Below are 17762 nucleotides of genomic sequence, written 5' to 3'. Positions count from 1 at the left end.
CTGCTTTGCAGTGGGGGATGTTAAGCTTGTCAACCTCAACAATTCATCTGATTCAGCATGTGACTGTCACATTCACAAGACGAACTGGAAATCTACCATCCTTCACCACGACGCGATTGTTGATCTCAGATCATCAAAGAGCATCGACTTGTCTCTGCTCTGTGTGATATTGAACACGGTTTGCCATTGAGGACCAGTATGAGTTGATGTTCCTCGGTTCAGGCGGCCATTTAAATAAATTACCTCGGCGCTGGAGCTTCCAAAGCAAACAGCTACAAATAAGCCCCATCGGTATACATATACCACGTAGCCCAGGATACAGACTCTATGATATGAGACATTGAAACAGAATCAAAATGCAGGAACTTTTCACCATCCCCTTCTCTGGCGGCACTTTTGTCTGCCGCGAGCCGCAGTCGTCCGACGTGAAAAACGTCTATCTCCTCACTTTCACCTCTCAGCCTGACAACCGGCTCACGCCGGCGTTCATCGACGCGTTTCTGCTCTCTCTTGATATTATCCAGCATCGTTACCCGCCCGGGGTTGTCATCACGACCAGTGGGATTCCAAAATTTTACAGCAATGGGCTGGACCTTGAGCAGGCGTTGAACACGGAGGGATTCTTTGAGAAGTATCTCTACAAGCTTTATCGGAGACTCCTCACGTAAGTCTGACATTTTTTTTTCTTTATCTTGAAAGCAAAGCACACTAATGGGAGAGAACAAAGGTATCCCTATCCAACCATCGCCCTGATCAACGGCCATGCCTTTGCGGGTGGGTTCATGCTGGCCATGTTCCATGACTACCGCGTGCAGAACCCCCAGCGTGGCTTCCTCTGCCTCAACGAGGTCTTCCTCGGGGTGCCGCTGAGGCAGCCTATGGTGACGGTGTACCTCGACAAGATCCCGTCGCCCGTGGTGCGGCGCGAGCTCATGGTCGAAGGGAAACGCGTCGCGGCGAAGGAGGCTCTGGAGGCCGGAATCGTTGATGCGGTCGGTGGTTTGGATGAAGCCCTGGCGCTGGCGCGCCAGAAGCAGCTGGACAAGCTGGCTCGGTCGCCGGCTTACGCGCCGCTCAAGGAAGGGGTGTATCGCAGGACGCTGGAGGTTTTGGATGATCCAACCAAGGGTGACAAGTTCATGATGGAGGCGGATGAGAAGAGGGAGGTCATTGAAAAGGAAGGAGCTGAGAATGTGCGCCGCTGGGAGCAGTCAAAGCCTGCGAAATTGTAACTTGTGTCTAATGGCTATCGCTAGCTCTGTGAATTCTAGACATCTACCATGCTGTTTCATGTCTCGATACAGCTTTCCCCCAGTTGGGCTCGGAGTCATCGCCACGGCGGCGACATGCATATGGCCTGCTGTCATCCACAGCCTGCTCCTTCTGATCGGTAGGACAGCTCTCATCGAGTCGATGATAATCGATCAGAGGATCGGAAACTCGCACATGCTGTGAAGTACAGGAATACTCTTGCCAATCGACATGTCCGAAACGTGTTCATGTCTTTTTGTCCTTCTTTGCCCGCGACTTGGACGGCGTCTCCAGTCGATCCGTCAGTGGCTGGTATGGCGCAGCAAGCACATGCTCAGGCGCTCTCTGAGCGGGGTCACTCTGCCGAGGCTCGCCCGACACTGGCCGTTGCCGCTGCTCCTCGTGCATGCGATCAAGCGGCTCGCCGATGATATGGTACTTTGCCCAATTGATTGGCGGCATCCGAATCACATTCTGAGGACGGGGCAGTTGGTCAACCAGCGACGTTCGATCTCGGCCCCCATCCCTTTCCTCATCGTCGCTTTCACCGGTTCCAGGTGGTCGCAGATCGACAAATTGACTCGCAGGATCCTCTCGTTCCGTCGCCGAACGGCTCTCCATCAACTCCTGCGCAAACTTCTCTGGGTCGGCAGCGGCAACTTGTTTCAAGCGGTTTAGCGTCTTGATATCGCTCAATGCTCGCTGCTTCTGCATCTGTAAGATGGAGATAGCCGAGCGCAGGGCGATGACGTCGGGATTATCGCTCTCTGAGATCGGGACCGGAGCCGGCTCGGGAGAGATTGTCGCCGGCGGCGGTGCTGATTGTGATTGCTGTTGCTGGCGCGACGCGCTTGCTGGTGTTGATTGGGGCGTTTCGCTCGACGATGTGCGCGTTGTCGCCGCGGCCGTTGTTGTCGATGGCGACGGATCGGTCGCCGGTGGCACAATGGTTGCTCCGCCAGGTACCATCGCGAGGTGCTTCAGCACGGGAGTCACCGGAGAATACGGTGGGCGTTCGGGGGTGCCTTGTCGGTCGCCTCTTTGAATTTCTGATGATGTGTCCATTTCGCTTGTTTTCCGCCTTGTTCTTGACCTGCGGAGCTGTGGAATGTTCGATCAAGGCAGGCATGCGAAGGCAAAGGGGCGATAAGATAAGTGATCTACGTAACTGCCAGAATAGGTTACATCGGTTCTAAATAAAGGATGTGCTAATCTAATCTGGTTTAGCGTTACTTACCGATAGTCATTGTACCAAGCGCGTATCAAGCAGGTAATTTGCAGCCTCGTTAGATGGCTAATTGTCGGTCAATTTAAGGTCAATTATTCCGTGAATCGTGTTTTACTCTCTCGTTCTCTTGTACGAGTAGTCTCGTGCAGAGCCGTCACGGAGTCAACAAGGCATCTCTTCGTAGACTATCGAGTACCGTAATATACATAATGTTCAGGTCTGAATACCGTTTCGTTACGGTACGTTGAGCCTCCGGCCAACCGAGGCCTTGATCAGTCGATTCCCTGGATAGCTTCACCGCCTGAAAAAAATCTCCAGCTCGAATTGGAGATTTGACACTCAAGTCTGAAATCGACAAGTCAAGCGACATGAAGCGCAAGACAGAAGATTCGACTCAATCCAACGGCCGACCGGAGCCAAAGAAGCGCGCGCTCACGGATGCGACCATCAAGTCGCGCTTCCGCGAGGGATTGTTCGAGCCGGCCGAAGTGGAAAAGTACACCAAAAGCTACGCGAACTCAGGCCCGTAGGTTTCAATTCGCCCAGTACGATCGCCGGCGCCTCTGATTGAATTGCATAACAGGTACAAGCACGGTGTGATTTCGCAATTGATTGCGCCGGATCTACTCAGGGCGGTCCGCAATGAGATCCAGGAGCACCTTTCGTTCACTGAGAAGGAAACGGATATCTACAAGATCTACCAGACAGGCGACCTAGCCAATCTGGATGGCCTCGACGATGCGTCGCTGTCCCGCCTGCCGTCGCTGCTGGAATTGCGTGATGCGCTCTACTCGGAGAAGTTCCGTTCGTTCCTCGCGTCCGTGACGGGCTGCGGGAAGCTCAGTGGCCGCAAGACGGATATGGCTATCAATGTCTACACGGAAGGGTGCCATCTGCTGTGCCATGACGATGTCATTGGAAGTCGCCGCGTCAGCTACATCCTCTACTTGACCGATCCGGACAACCCCTGGCGACCTGAATGGGGCGGTGCGCTTCGCTTGTATCCAACCAAGACTGTCAAGGACGAGAAGGGGGAGGATATCAAGATCGCTGAGCCTGATCACAGCTTGAGCATACCCCCGGCTTTCAATCAGCTTAGCTTCTTCACCGTCCAGCCCGGCGAGAGTTTCCATGACGTTGAGGAAGTGTACCACCCGTCGGAGGCCGACAAGGGCAAGGGGAAGCGCGTTCGCATGGCCATCAGTGGGTGGTACCATATTCCTCAAGAAGGTGAGGATGGATATGAGCCGGGCCTGGAAGAAAAATTGGCAGAACGCAGCAGTCTTTCTCAACTACAGGGTCGTGGTGATGCCTACGATTTGCCTCAGCTAAAGCCGGTGGACTGGGTGGATGAGGAGTCAGCAGGGAAAGGTAAAGGCAAAGCTGCAGTCGAATCGGAGGACACGGATCTCTCGGAGGGTGACCTGAATTACCTGCTGCAGTTCATGTCGCCATCGTACCTGACTCCCGACGTTGTCGATGAGCTGTCGGAGACGTTTGCCAGCGAATCCTCGCTCACTCTGGAGAAGGTACTCAATGACAAGTTCGCGGCTAAATTGCGCGAGTATGTGGAGCAGCAGGAGACAGTCCCCCTACCGGCGCAGTCTGAAAAGATCCAGAGCGAGACCAAATGGACGGTCGCTCGTCCGCCGCACAAGCAACGCTACTTGTTTCAACAAAGGGGCGAAAAGACCGAGGACTCCCCGCCGCAGCAGTTGCTGAATGAATACCTACCGTCGGCACCGTTCCGCAAATGGCTCACTCTGGTCACGGGCGCAGAGCGACTCAGCGGCCTCAAGCTCCTGGCACGGCGTTTCCGCCGAGGCCATGATTACACGTTGGCTAGTACCTACGACGGCGAGGAGCCTCGGCTGGAGTTTACGTTGGGGTTGACGCCGACGTCGGGCTGGGAGAAGGAGCAAGACGAGGAGGAAGAAGAGGTTGATGAAGAAGCTAATGGAGAAGAGCCGGCGGAGAAAATGGACACTGACGAGGGTCCATCGCAAGGTGGCTACGAAGCCTACATGGCGGGTGACGATGACGACGAGGACGAGGAAGATGGCGAAGACGAAGAAGAGAACGGCGCTGCCGATGGCACCAAGCGCAAGACCAAATCCAGCAAATCAGACCCGGCTATCTACAAGGCGGCGCAGGACGACGACGGCGGCATCCTGTACAGCATGGCCGCTGCGTGGAACCGAATGAGCATTGTTTTGCGCGACCGCGGGACCCTCAAATTCGTCAAGTATGTGAGCGCTAACGCGCCAGGGGATCGATGGGATATTACTGGGGAAGTCGGTGTGGAATTTGGCGAAGAAGAGGAGGAAGAGTAAAAAAAAAAAACAAAAACAAAAACAAAAACACATGGCGTCATTGTATAAACCTTACGAAATGTTACGATTCTTTGCTATCTGGAGAAATTCAAGGTGTTGAATCCTGCTCTTTATCTAGTGCGAGTGACGATCGACCACGTTGTCGAAACCTTAATTTAAAGAAAATAACCGAAAACCACATGGCACCCCAAGCGCTGCCACGCGGTCGATCCACAGATGCAGTGTGTTTGCCATGAGCACATGCACCGAGCGAATCACCATCCCAGGATTGAGACTGTATGGGTAAATAATAATGTGGGATGAATGGAGGGGTTCATGGAATTGTTCCTTACTCTCTCCTCTGACTTTTCACGAGGTGACTCGAACACGTGACATTTTCAAACGAGCTGTTTGTTCGAATCGAACAAAATGCCATGTCACAATGGCAGAGCAAATCGTCGAATCACCGAATGGTTCACCGGTGAAAGTGCATGTCCTACACTCCTGCCCGTAGTAATACTCGTTGGAGTTCGCAATCCTGTCGGAGCCTGGGAAAACCTGATTGACCTGTCTGAATGCCCCAGAAGCTTCTGATCATGTGATTCGCGGGGAGCACAGAGGAACAGCAAGGGCTGGAGCTACCAGCAGCGCCTTGCATGAGAATGACGAGTTTCTTGCATGTGGCTCTGGCAAGAAAGTCATGCAGTGTGGATTGCGTGGCATTGTTTCCAAAAAAACCCATGCCGTCTCGTCCGCTGCTGCAGAGTCATCGACTGTTCGACATCAACAGAAGTCGAAGGTGTCCACTCCGATGTGACTCGTCTTGGTCTCTGGTTCTTGTCTCTGGCACAAGGAACAAAAGGAGTCAGATCAGTATGACTACACTCGTGCCCTGTAAGTAAGGTAGACAGACCCCTGAGTTCTGAGGCTTTTGTAATACGGAGTACTCCGTACATTGCCATCCCACTCAGTCTGAACTATCGACTCACCGTTCAAGCCCAGAGAGAAGAATCAGCTCGATTAACCTCAGCGTGAAGAATGCACACAGAAGAGCAACCTGCAGGAAAGGAAATGCAAGAAAAAAAAAAAAAGCAGTCCCGGGCCATGGGTACAAGTACTTGCGTGATACATACCTTTCCTCGTACATGGACCCGGGACCTGTCCTCCAGCCTATCGCCTTTGACCCATGGTCTACATACCAGAGTGCTCGTACTCCGTACTTTGAACAAGTAATGCAGCCCAATTTTGAGTGAAATACCGTGTAAACTGCAAGGCCGCAAGCACGACAGTTCTCATTCTAGCAAGACGCAGCATTCGTCTGGTCTGCACCACTAGTCACGCGTTCTGTGGTTGATCTGCGAGTGCGAGCTGACGGTTCACCATGCATGAGTCATGTGACTGACGTTTGCTGAACGGTGATGACTATCGCTGTTAACGAGGACACCTACTCGTCGAGTCGTCGTCCTGCAAGGAGTTCGTAGTCACTTCGTCAAGAAGGCGGGATTGACTTCTTCATATGAACGGAAACAACTTATGTATGTGAGCTAATGCGCTGCAGAGTGCGACTGCAGAATACATACGAAATTCAAGATCAATCTGGCTGTCGACGCTGGAGTTTGGGGCATTTTCTGTTGAGGTGAGGGATCTCGGTGCATGGATCTGATGGCGTTCTGCAAGGGCCCAAGGAGGAGGTTGGCGGTCGACGATCAAGGTCTTTGCCACGTGAATCTCCGACTGGCCAGATAGGGTGACTAAGCACTTCTCTGCCAATCATGCTGCGTCAGTAAAAATCGTCACTATTGATTGTGGGCCTAACCGAATACGTGCTAGTGTGTTCTCGGCAATCCTAACGTCGGTTACAGGTGTGTTACATGTTTAACCCGGGGATTGGGCAGAGAAACATGACCAGAGCCTTCTGCAATGGCAGTCAGGGTTGTTGATTACTTACCACGCGGGAAAGATCGTCTTCCGCAAGAGGCATGCATTATTTGCCAAGCGGCGCGGGATGGGCATTCTGACATATGGCATGGTCGCTTCACCATGACTGCATGAGCTCGTAAACTTCCATTAGTTAAGTAACTTAGTTAACTACTTGCTGGGTCCGGAAGTTGGCCTCCGGGACGAACAGTTTGCCGAACTAACTTTTAACTAGCCAGCCTTTTCCAGTCGTTCTGCCGGGCACTGTCGAGTCTCGACGCCCTCTGCCCATCCTGGGCCTATCAGTGCTCGTCTTGAGCCGTAAATCATGGGTAATGTATCCGTCCATACCGGATGTGGTAGGTTATGTAACTGGCTTTCTGCTGTCCTACCAGGGCCTGTGAAACTCCTGAACAACGGGGAGAGAAAAAAAAAAAAAAAAGAACACCGGCGTTTGGGAGTTTGGCCTAGACGGACATTTTCGAGAGAGTCGAGATCCTCCCTTGAACATCGCATCGGTCCACATCCTCCTTTCGGTCAGGCCGCATCGTGATCCTCTCCCTCGGGGCCGTTGGGCCTGCAGAGAGCGAAATCCGTGCGCTTCCTCTCCGTACCAGACGCGAAAGGCGCTTTCAGCAGCGGTAGATAAGCCTCCTGCGCTCTGCGGACGGCTCTTCAGGACAAAACTTGACGGTTGTGCCGTGGAATGCAGATCATCCGCAACCCAAGCCATCCTTGCTCCTGGCATCCTCTCCAAAATCTCGTGGAGCCGGCTCCAGGTTGGCAGAAAATGGCCCAGGCGTACGGAGTATGTAGTTACTCCGTACAGTAGAGCAGAATGTTGATAGATTCCATGCCACGGTGACTGCCGATGGATCATCGATGGCTCCTCAACAACGCATCCCTCTGGCATCAGTGCTCCGTCTGTACTAATATTTGATTCTCAGCTTGCACTCCGGACGAAGTGTCGTTAAGCGAAGGACAAGCCTCGACTTCATCGTCGGAACAAAGCGAAAAAGAATGCCGCTAGGCTCACCACGTTGCCCCCTAGTCCAAGGCTGGGTCCGAAATGACTTGGTAAAAACTATGTAAAGCGGGCCTTGCCAAAGCCGGGAGCAAGTCAGTCAGCAGCTGGGCAACGTGGTACTGTAGTCCGGGATCCAATATTGAGTCCATGCTGGAACAGTCCGAAGTCCACTGGCCAGAAGCTGCCGAGTCCTGTGGGGAGGGCTTCGAAACGTCTTCCATTCTTAGCCTGAGCCTAACGTTGAATCTGCACGGGGACCTGTTCGCGATGGATCATGGACGATGGAATGCGTCCGGCTGTGCGTTTTGAGTCTGATTCCTCCGATTCTCCTGCAACTTCAGAGGAAAAAGCTGTCTGTGATTTCAGAGTCATCATCTCACACCACCTTGGTTCTCGGGTCGCCAATCATCAACCATTCTGGTGTCCAAGATTGACGACTCGGCATGACTATTGACTACTTCCCCAGGCTGCGCCAGACTAGGTACTATTGAATTCTTCCCCTGTTGTCACTCGACACATCCGTGGTGTCAATCTTGTTCTGTAGCCACTCCGATTGAGATAGATCCGACTGTCAATCATTGCCCTGGATCACTGCATCAACCAGCGCGATCGTTTTGCTTGTTCGTTCTGATCGCGATTCGGTGGTTTTTTTCCTCTGCGTGGCCCAGCGTTGTCACTCCTTTTCGGAGGCTCCTCTCCTCGCCTTTTGGCCCTGAGCTCCTACCTCCGGCAGCGTTACACCTTTTTTTTTTTTTCTTTTGCTCCGTTTCTCTTTGAGTCGACCTTTGTCGCGAATCGATCCCTCCTTGTTTTCCATTCTTCGGACCTGGTGATTTCACTCTGGTCTGGAGGACGGCCCAGTGCGCCTATCCACTCTTTGATCGCGAATCGGAGATCTTCAGTCTCGACAAGGTATGCTGCTCTCCAATGCAACCCCTTGTGTTTGGTCCCTACTCAAACAAACCTCGCAGTCGCTGACGTCGCCTGGCCGTGTTCTTCTCACAGGCGACTGCAACCCGACATTCTCGTGGTTCCATCTTCCCCAGATCGATCCCGCCTGGCCCGCGATCCGCCCTCCGCCCTCCACGTTCCCTGAGCATTGTCCCGCACCCACCCGCATTCCTGGCCTGCGCGAGGAGAGGAAGACGAAAAAATAGGAATATAGGATTCGTCATTGCCCACTCCAAGGCGTGACATTGGGGTTGACCGCGCCCCCTCTGTCGCTTGCGCCGGTGGCTTGTCTTCACGTGGGAATGTTCGCAGAGGCTTTCCGCCCCTGTTGAATACCTACCTGCTGGCAAATTGCTTCCGACCCGCGCTCCCCTGGAGCTTACACGCTGAGGTTGCGGCGACGGTGTGAGGGCTCCGAAATCGAGGAGGAATTATTGCTGGCCTATATGAAGCCCTTGTGCAAGAGAACCTGACCCGCCGTGGGATTTTCTCCCATTCACAGACAGTCGCTCGCTCCCGAGAACGGTACAGACAAATCGTCCCCTCGGACACTTCCCGTTGGTGCACCACACATCAGCATGGAAACCTCATCCGCCATCGCACATCGTCCCTGGGAGGACGCAACGCCTGCCACGACGGCAGCGTCCACAACGACGCAGACACTCCCTTCCATATCGACCCTGACCGCGTCCATGAATCCCATTCCACCAGCCGAGAAGTCCCCCGGCGGCTCCTCCTTGAATACGCTCGAGCGGGACTCGGGCAGTTGGTCAATGCCACAGAGTACCAGTATGCCTCCAATAGCAGTCGGCTTCCATCCCTTGTACTGATGCGTGCAGGGTCCTCGACTTATTCAAACACGACGACAAACGGAAATGGGAACTTTACTTCATTCCCTTATCGACAGCCTGGTCCGGGAGACCAATCCAACCCTTCGTCATCCGGTGCTCAGCCCTCGCCCGGCTTCGCTGCAGCCCAGGCGCCGCCACCAACCCCGCTGCCGTCTATCAACCAGAATTTCGAAGTCGCCTCGCACCGCAGTAGTGTGATCGAGACTGAGTCACGGCGAAGTAGCATTGATAGTCGCATGAACCAAGGCATCAGTTCCCTGGCCATCAACCAGTCATCGCCCTACCATAGCACGAATGCGTCGCAGACGTCCATCGTCTCCAACCTGCAGCGGGAACGCGGCATTCCATCTCCATCCGAGTACAATCAATCCTACCGAGGTCCCCGTTACTCGGCGCAGCCCCCAGGCTCATCGTTGTTGGGCTCGGGTCAGCACCGGCCCTTCGTTCCTGGCCGGATGGCGCCCGCTATTTCATCTAATCCGCGTTCGGAGATCTACAATGCTGAAGCTCCCACTGCGGGAATGGCCTACGCCTTTCCGGACCCCGATGTAGCGCGCGCCAATGCCAATAAAGCACGTTCCGACAATGGGACCGATTCGCGATTGCCCCGAGGCCAGCAAGGTAACTTCATATTCCTTAGTTCTCACGACCACACAACGCTGATTACTTGCAGAGTTACCGCAGAATGTTCATCATCATTCTCTACAAACTAAACAAGAATCTTCAAGTGGTTCGACACCGTACAGTCGCACGCCCGAACTGCGCGTGACGCATAAACTGGCCGAACGGAAGCGACGCAGCGAGATGAAAGACTGCTTCGAGATGCTCCGTATGCGACTACCACAAAGCCAGAACAGCAAGTCCAGCAAATGGGAGACTTTGACAAGAGGTATGTTATCTGCGTGCAAAGAACCCACTGCAGACCATGAGCACAACATCTCTAATGCTTTTTAGCTATTGAATACATCGGTTCTTTGGAGAAGCAACTGAACGCTGCCCGTCGGGAACAAGCCGAGCAACAGCGAGAGATCGAGGAACTTCGTGCCAAGCTTAACCAGCAGCAGCAAGCGAATGGACGGTCGCAGCCCATGTATGACGCACAGCCGAACGGCACATCGCAGGCGAATGTCTTTCCTGCGTACAGTTCGGGGAATGCCATGGGATCGGACCCGTCCCGCACGCTTCCGCCTCTGATAAATGGGTCCGTGGCCCCGATGCAAGGAGTGCAATACACAGAAGATCGGCGGTAGCAAAGCAGTCCTTGCAGCGTGACAAACTGCATGATGAATTTTATGAAGCATGGCAGCGTTCCAGGCCTCGCGTATGAGGCCATTCTATTCATCCCATTCTTCCCTCTTTTTTCATTTTTTATTTATTTTTTTTCTTGCCTCTTGGCGTTGCGGACCTTGGATCTTGCATGTACCAAAAAGCGTTTGATATCCCTTCGATATCCTGCCAATGTGTCCTGGGTCTTGCTTTGCACTCTTGATCTTCTTCGACTCCGAGTCTGTTCTGTGGGCGTTTTTATACCAAGTCACGTTTTCTCTTGGTCATGTGATGCATTTTGGTTGGGTTTCTGTGTTGGTTTGGAGGACAGAGTTGATATACCATGTATTCATACCCGCGGTGGAGTGTGCTGTCTGTACAACGGAGTTATTCTTAGACAATGGGACATTTTGGCCCGTTTTGAAGCTGTTGCAGAGGCTTATGGGTCTCTTCGGAAGCCCGCATATTGAGGGCAGTAGTACTAGTATTTATTTATTCAATGGGCTACTCCGTACATGGTCATCACAGGTACCACTGAAGACAGCCAAGTACATACCTAGTACTGTTAGCAGCGCCGTCTAGGCGCCTGCCTTCTCAAGAGGCTATCCATAGCAAAATAACTCTCGAGGAAGAAATCCAATGACCAGCGCTGGTTGGTTGTCCGGTTTGTCAGCCATGAAGAACGATTGATTAAGCGCCCAGGTGTTCTTAGGGGTCGAGTGGTGTTGCCCGCTGATTGGCTGCGAGAGAAAGCCAAGTCCCTTCTTGCAAAGAGAAGAGTTCAGCGTTCTCTCCATCCATCAAGCTGCGAAAGTCGAGGTACTTTGAAATCTCCTGCTCCAGTCCGCTGGTCCCCACTGGTTGGCTTCAAAACCGCTCAGATCAGAGTCCTGGTCCTCTCTCTGACCGAAGTTTTCGTCAAGGTCATTGGGAATCCTCCCAATCCTCCCAATCCTCCCAATCAGACGCTCTTCGGAGCTTTTGCCATGGATTCAGAGCTATTGTTGCTCATAATGCTGCGGCATAAGAGATCCACAATGATACTGACTGAGCAGGAGCTGCCGGCGATGAGGAATGAAAGGTTCTGGCCAGACGGAGGATGACTGGTGGCCTTTCGTCCATGTACTCAGATTTTAGTACTCATCGTTCTCTTCTCACTGGGATCTCTTCGTTTTTACGGCATGGCTTCATTGTCTTGTGAACAGAAGGCGTTGTTGTTGTTTTCTCAATAGATCCTTTGACGTCTTCTTTGATTCAGTCGGCGTTCCTTAGTACCATTCACCAGTGAATCGTCATTGTCGAGGTTTGGCTCCGTGCACATTCTTTCACGTCCTCAACAATAGCTTGTTTCGAGCGGGATCATCAATACTCTATTCGAGTTGTGTGTGCGATCTTGATGGCTGGCCATTGTCTTGTTAATCCTGGGCAATAAATCCTTTTTGTGTCCCAGATCTATACTCAGATGGTGCCTGCGCCTTGGACATCCGACATAGTATCAGTCCGAACTGACGGATTCGTATATTCAGATACATTCACATCGTTACCATGGAACTAACTGTCGATACCAATGTCTCTGGCTCGAGACAACCGGAACATCCCAAGTTTCCGTTTATGTCCCCAATCGATGAGCCCGAGAGTCGGTTCGATTCGTCGGGGGAAAGCAGTGCAGAGAATACTACCCGCCGGCCGCCTATGCTGCGCGATATTCTGCGTCAAATAAGATCCACGGAGCACGAAGGCGATGACTCTAAGCCGGCTCAAAACACCAATGTGCTGTCTCGACAAGATAAATCCAGAGCGGCAGGAGAGGGAAAGAAACCGATTGGAATTATGAAGAGTTCTCAGCGGCCCACCGGGCTTCAACTAATAACGAATGTTTCTCGCAAAGAATCCAAGAAGAATAACCAAGCCGCGGCTCCGTTTGTCGATTTGAATGACTTGAAATCACTTTCACAAGCGCGAGAACAGGAGCGGTCCTTGGAGAAATCCGTGAAATCAAGACGCGGTCAAGGGCTAAAATCTGACACAGCTGCCTGGACTGATGAGGAGCCAGCCGAATCACAGCAATCTCACCAGGAAGACTCGGCAGCTTCCCAGAAGCAACCGGATTCTGCACAGTCGTCTGGGATTTCTCCCTCTGACAGGCCAATACCAATTGGCCTTGCCGTTCCATCCTTCTCGCGACATGAAAATGTTGCTGACTCAGACCTGGTACATACCCCGGTTACGCCATCTATTGTTATCACCCGCGAGAAGGCGCCATGGCAGCTAGATGAATCAGAATCGCCTCGACCGAGGCCTCCGTCCAGCGTTTACTCCCAGCCGACTCCTCATCTAGGGTCACGGGAGTCCGATGTGCCTCCTGTGCCACCTATTCCTGCCCTTCATTCCCATGTCAAAAACAAAACAGCGGACGAAATACTGTCCCCGAACATGGGATCCGCCACGGTTAAAGGGCGACCGATATCGACGGATACATTTTTTGAAGAGGATGAATCGCCGAAGACGGCAGGCAGAGATCGATCACTGTCGAACGAGGACGACGGAGGGCGACGGAAGAAATTAACCATCAATACCGCCTCCCAACGACACCAATCTCAGGGTTGGTGGACTTATTTGTTATCTCCGCTGCTGAAACGCTCCAGCACGGCGACTAGTAAGAAGGTGTCCGCGGACAGCGACGCGCCGCCGATTCCTCCTTTGTCGGCAATGTCAACGGTGTCCAAGGAATCCAGTGTGAACTGGTGGGATGAGAAGAGTGAGAAGAGTGAGAAGGAAGTTTCCCATTTCTCGCCAGATACGCCAGAGGACGCACGAACCCGCTCCACGGCCATGGTTTTGGAGCAAGACAATGCTGAATACCCGACTGCTGGCAGTAACGGGTACTTTGGAGGATATGACAGCAATCACGGCGTTAACATCGCACCCACTCTGAACATATTCGAATGGGAAAACCAGAACTGGCCCAACTTCGGTACTGTTCAGGGTCTTGCGGCTGAGTACTACCAAGCCTGTGCGCATGACCTTTACAACCTTCACACCAACAACCAGCCGTACTTCGAGTGCATCAACCATATTTGCTCGTTGACTCGACTATCCGATAACTCTCTTGTCGATACGGGCTCGCATGACATCAGTGGAGAGCGCAATCATAGCAACGAGCATGGCGATCTTGACGATGAAAATCCCTTTCTCAGCAATTCTGAAAGATCTGGAGAGTCTGCGAACACAGATAATACAGATAACCGATCCCTTGCTTTCACAGAGCAATCCACGTCGGGCAGAGACCAAACGAAGCGTTCACCGTCTGAAAACTCACCGTCATCTCCCCCATATCCATCAGGGTCTCTGGCTGCATCTCCTGTTCCGACGAGAATAGCGTCTCCCCCGGCAAGAAGCGCTCGCTCCTCGCCACCCCCTGTGGCTCCATCTGAGGGTAAAGGAGACCCCGCTTCATTCCCGCAACCGCAACCGCCAACTGTGATACAGCTTCCCCAGACCAAGGAAGTCCAGGTATCGCATCAACCCATTGTGATTTACCCATCTCGAGAGGCATCTGCGCCACAGTCAGCGACAATAGACACAGCACTGCCTGGTCCTCCTCGACCACCAACTCCACCCGTGGCTCCCCAGTCACCGCCACCACAGGCACGGCCTTCCTCTGAATCGGAGTCAGCTCCGCAGGAAGAGCTGCCCTCGTACGCTGCATCCCAGAAGCATCGGCCCTTTCCTCGATCCACTGCAGTCCAGCCACCAGCATATGCCCGTGAACAGCAGCTGGCTTCTCCGGGCCCAGTTTCTCCAAGCATGCAAGAAGCTACGGCGAATGGAGGGAGTATTCCAATGTCAGAAATGCAACAGCCCGCCGCTCCACATGGCTTCAGGTTTGAATTGCCGCCACGTCCAGCGCCAGCTCCGATCACGGAAGCCGATTTGTCACATCCTGTTGACAGACGAGAACAAATTGAAAACCGACGGCGTCGGTATGAAAGGGAAGAAGAGGTTAGCAGAAAGGTTGGCGGTCTATGGCGGGGCCGCGGATGCTTCAGCAGCAACGGCTGCTTTGGGCGTGGCGGACGCGAAGGGCGGATTCGGCGGAGGTGGTATGCGACGATCGCGATGCTGTGCCTGGCTATCATTATTATGGCTATCGTGTTACCAATCACACTGACGCGGGAAGGCGACGGCACGCCGGCGCAATCGCAATGGCTGAATCTTACCGGATATCCGCCGATGCCTACGGGGATCATGACTGTGGCGGGGCCGATGGCCCAGGTCAAAATCAGCGGTTGCACAGCGCCGTCCAGCATGTGGAGCTGTTCTCTGCCAAAGGAACAGCATGATGCAAACGCGCCATTTCCAGCCGATCAGCCCAAATTCAGACTTCAGATACGGTTCCGAAATGGTACGTACCCTAATAGCACGACCGTGGCGTCCGATTCTTCGACGGTTGTCAGGCGGCAGCTGGCTGTTCGCGACGTACTCTTCGAACCGTCACCGTCGCCGCCAAGTGAAGATGATCAGGCGTTCTTGGGCAACACGACTGATGGCGTGGTGAACGAGCCCTTTGAAGGGGAAATAACGCCCTTTTACATCACCATGTTGTCTCCCGTGGACGATTTAGTCATTGTATCAAACCTCACCAAACGGCAATCATCCGGTGACAACGACACCTCAGTAGTTCCGGATCTTGGAGAGCTAATCCCACCTCCGAGCGTGGCAGACGACGGGCGCGCGGCAGCTGCGGCACTCTACCCTCTTCCAATCTCCCAACCAGTGCGACTCTATGACCGCGGTCTTCCTACCGAGCACTATGGATTCTACACATACTTTGAGAAATCGATATTCTTGAAGTCTAACGCGTCGTTAAATAACGGGAACAATGACACGCTCCCCGTCGATCAGGACGGCGGATCGACCAGGACAGAGGCCAATGCGCGCTGCTCGTGGCCACAGACACGATTCCTTATCCAAATCTGGACTCAGCCCCCGGAGATCTCACGCAAGGTCATTCACCGTCCCGAATCCCCCACTGCGTCGCGCATGGTCCCCCAAGCCACGGCCACGACCACGACAACCGACACCAACACCGTGGTGTCCTCAGCGAACGATTTCGCTCCACCCGGCTCATTTCCCTACCCGATCAGCATCAAACTCGACCGTCATGGGGGCGCTGCGGCAAAGAAGATGGTTTACTGTTACGGCGTCGACGAGAGGGAACGAATCATTCCGTGGCTGAGCAAATTGCAGCTCGAGGACCGTGCCTTTGCAGGGAGTGTGATTGATCCGGCGCCGGGCATTTTTGATGGCGCGGATGAGGAGGATGCCGATCTTCCGGTGGACGGGGGAGATGGAGGGTGCCGATGTGAATGGCGGAATTGGATCCTACAGTCGTGAACCTGCGTATCAGTCATTCGTTTGTACAGTATTTGTTAGATGGCATATAGATAGCTCGCCACTGATCTACTACTAATGGCTACATCATCCTAATGGAACTGTCAATGAAAATTGACTCAAGTTGTTAGCAGTTGAGAATCGAGACACTTAACCCTAACCCTAGGTCTATCTTCGAAAACGTCAGAACGTCTCATCTCCATCTCCCCCGATCCCGAAATATCAGTGAGTTTCAGAGACGATGAAGACACGTAGAATTCCAAGTATCGAGAGCAATGTGAAACCTTTACACCGACGTTCGTTTCATAAACGGAACAAGTACCTCGGCCACTCAATTTGGAGATTAGGGTTAGTAGACCAACGAATCTGATCATGCATATTGCTAGCAGGCACTGACAAGGAACTACATAGGAATTGACAACAGACTAAGTTATTGTCGGAAACTCCGACTTCATCTCTATTTTGGTTGGTGCCTGATGTATATAACCCAGATTAAGTCCTCCAACTTCATCACCACCTATGTCCAACGCCTGAGCTATTAACCCTAAACGATCAACAATCAACAATTGCGCAGAAGAAAAGACAATAATCCAAGTAGTTTCACGAGCAAATTCAGCTACCCGAGAACCATTCCCGCCGCCACTGCACTGCTCAGCATAATCGTCACCAAAAACATTTCCCCCGCAACAACTCGCGGCGCGGAGCCGACCGGGGGAGTAAGAGTGCTGGTAGCCGATGGGATAGGAGGTTGATGACCGCCGTCACCACCAGCATGACCACCACCACCACCACCGCCGCCGCCGCCACCGCCGCCGCCGTGGCCACCAGTGGGCAGAATGGTGATAATCCCGCCGGTTTGCACTGGAGTGCTATGGTTGCCAATTGGCAAGGGGATTGTGGGAGTAGAGCCGTTGTGGCCACCGGTGCCGTTATGCTGCACTGGAGGAACGCTTGTTGGAAGAAGTGGTGGATGATGGGTGCTGCTGGCTGGTGGGATGGGCGTCGCGGTGATGGTCGGGTGGTGGGAAGAAGAGGAGGAAGTCGTCGAATGTGTTGGATGCGCCGAGGATGATGACGCCGGGGGCGATGCGTATGCAACAGGTGGTCCTTGTTGGGCTTGGACAGAGCCGGCGGTGAGGGCGAGGAGGGCTAGCACTGAAGAGATTGTGGGACGCATCTTGCTGTTTCTTGATGATGAGAAGATTCAGATGGACAGCTTGATATTATGGCGAACAATGTTGAGCTTGATCTCAGTCTTCACGAAGAGGAAAGGTTCCTGATGAACCTATCTCCGAAAGAGAGAGGCTTGAGAGAAAGTTGATGAGGAACATTCGGCTTGGAGGATGGATCATATCTATAGCTTTAGCCGAGTCAGTTCCTATCCTTCACGCTTCTGGTTTTCTGCTCGATAGTAAGTCAATTCGTCTTTATGCTCAACTCAGACATAGATAGTACTTATCTATGTCTTATTTCCGAAACCAAGCTTCAGCTCATTGTATTCTTGAAGTCTGAAAAGTCTTTTCTGGTATTCTCGTATTAGAGCTCACAGCTTCATTCCAAACTCG

General features: G+C 53.0%; 8 protein-coding genes across 8 annotated transcripts; 5 read left to right on the top strand and 3 right to left on the bottom strand.

The window, feature by feature from the left end:
• Window positions 1–356: 356 nt before the first annotated feature.
• Window positions 357–1232, top strand: VTN31DRAFT_4363 (uncharacterized protein; the record flags this gene model as incomplete). Its single annotated transcript, XM_069404743.1, has 2 exons — window positions 357–664; window positions 728–1232. The coding sequence occupies 2 exons, from the start codon at window positions 357–359 to the stop codon at window positions 1230–1232; spliced, it is 813 nt and encodes a 270-aa protein (XP_069261686.1).
• A 265-nt stretch (window positions 1233–1497) lies between these two features.
• On the bottom strand, window positions 1498–2316 carry VTN31DRAFT_4362 (uncharacterized protein; the record flags this gene model as incomplete). The annotated part of the gene is made up of 1 exon (XM_069404742.1): window positions 1498–2316. One exon carries the CDS (start codon window positions 2314–2316, stop codon window positions 1498–1500), a length of 819 nt encoding a protein of 272 aa, XP_069261685.1.
• Window positions 2317–2847: 531 nt separating this feature from the next.
• Window positions 2848–4812, top strand: VTN31DRAFT_4361 (uncharacterized protein; the record flags this gene model as incomplete). The annotated part of the gene is made up of 2 exons (XM_069404741.1): window positions 2848–3005; window positions 3063–4812. The coding sequence occupies 2 exons, from the start codon at window positions 2848–2850 to the stop codon at window positions 4810–4812; spliced, it is 1908 nt and encodes a 635-aa protein (XP_069261684.1).
• A 2284-nt stretch (window positions 4813–7096) lies between these two features.
• On the bottom strand, window positions 7097–7621 carry VTN31DRAFT_4360 (uncharacterized protein; the record flags this gene model as incomplete). The annotated part of the gene is made up of 1 exon (XM_069404740.1): window positions 7097–7621. One exon carries the CDS (start codon window positions 7619–7621, stop codon window positions 7097–7099), a length of 525 nt encoding a protein of 174 aa, XP_069261683.1.
• Window positions 7622–9264: 1643 nt separating this feature from the next.
• Window positions 9265–10787, top strand: VTN31DRAFT_4359 (uncharacterized protein; the record flags this gene model as incomplete). Its single annotated transcript, XM_069404738.1, has 4 exons — window positions 9265–9475; window positions 9526–10158; window positions 10211–10426; window positions 10492–10787. The coding sequence occupies 4 exons, from the start codon at window positions 9265–9267 to the stop codon at window positions 10785–10787; spliced, it is 1356 nt and encodes a 451-aa protein (XP_069261682.1).
• Window positions 10788–10817: 30 nt separating this feature from the next.
• VTN31DRAFT_4358 (uncharacterized protein) lies at window positions 10818–11273 on the top strand (the record flags this gene model as incomplete). Its single annotated transcript, XM_069404737.1, has 1 exon — window positions 10818–11273. One exon carries the CDS (start codon window positions 10818–10820, stop codon window positions 11271–11273), a length of 456 nt encoding a protein of 151 aa, XP_069261681.1.
• Window positions 11274–12348: 1075 nt separating this feature from the next.
• Window positions 12349–16200, top strand: VTN31DRAFT_4357 (uncharacterized protein; the record flags this gene model as incomplete). Its single annotated transcript, XM_069404736.1, has 1 exon — window positions 12349–16200. One exon carries the CDS (start codon window positions 12349–12351, stop codon window positions 16198–16200), a length of 3852 nt encoding a protein of 1283 aa, XP_069261680.1.
• A 613-nt stretch (window positions 16201–16813) lies between these two features.
• On the bottom strand, window positions 16814–17374 carry VTN31DRAFT_4356 (uncharacterized protein; the record flags this gene model as incomplete). The annotated part of the gene is made up of 1 exon (XM_069404735.1): window positions 16814–17374. The coding sequence occupies one exon, from the start codon at window positions 17372–17374 to the stop codon at window positions 16814–16816; it is 561 nt and encodes a 186-aa protein (XP_069261679.1).
• Window positions 17375–17762: the final 388 nt, after the last annotated feature.

The sequence above is a fragment of the Thermomyces dupontii genome, assembly GCF_041956625.1.
Source record: "Thermomyces dupontii strain NRRL 2155 unplaced genomic scaffold VTN31scaffold_3, whole genome shotgun sequence".
Taxonomy (NCBI): Eukaryota; Fungi; Ascomycota; class Eurotiomycetes; order Eurotiales; family Trichocomaceae; genus Thermomyces; species Thermomyces dupontii.
The sequence above is the reverse complement of the archived record's forward strand: the minus strand, read 5'-3'. Positions and strand labels throughout refer to the sequence as shown.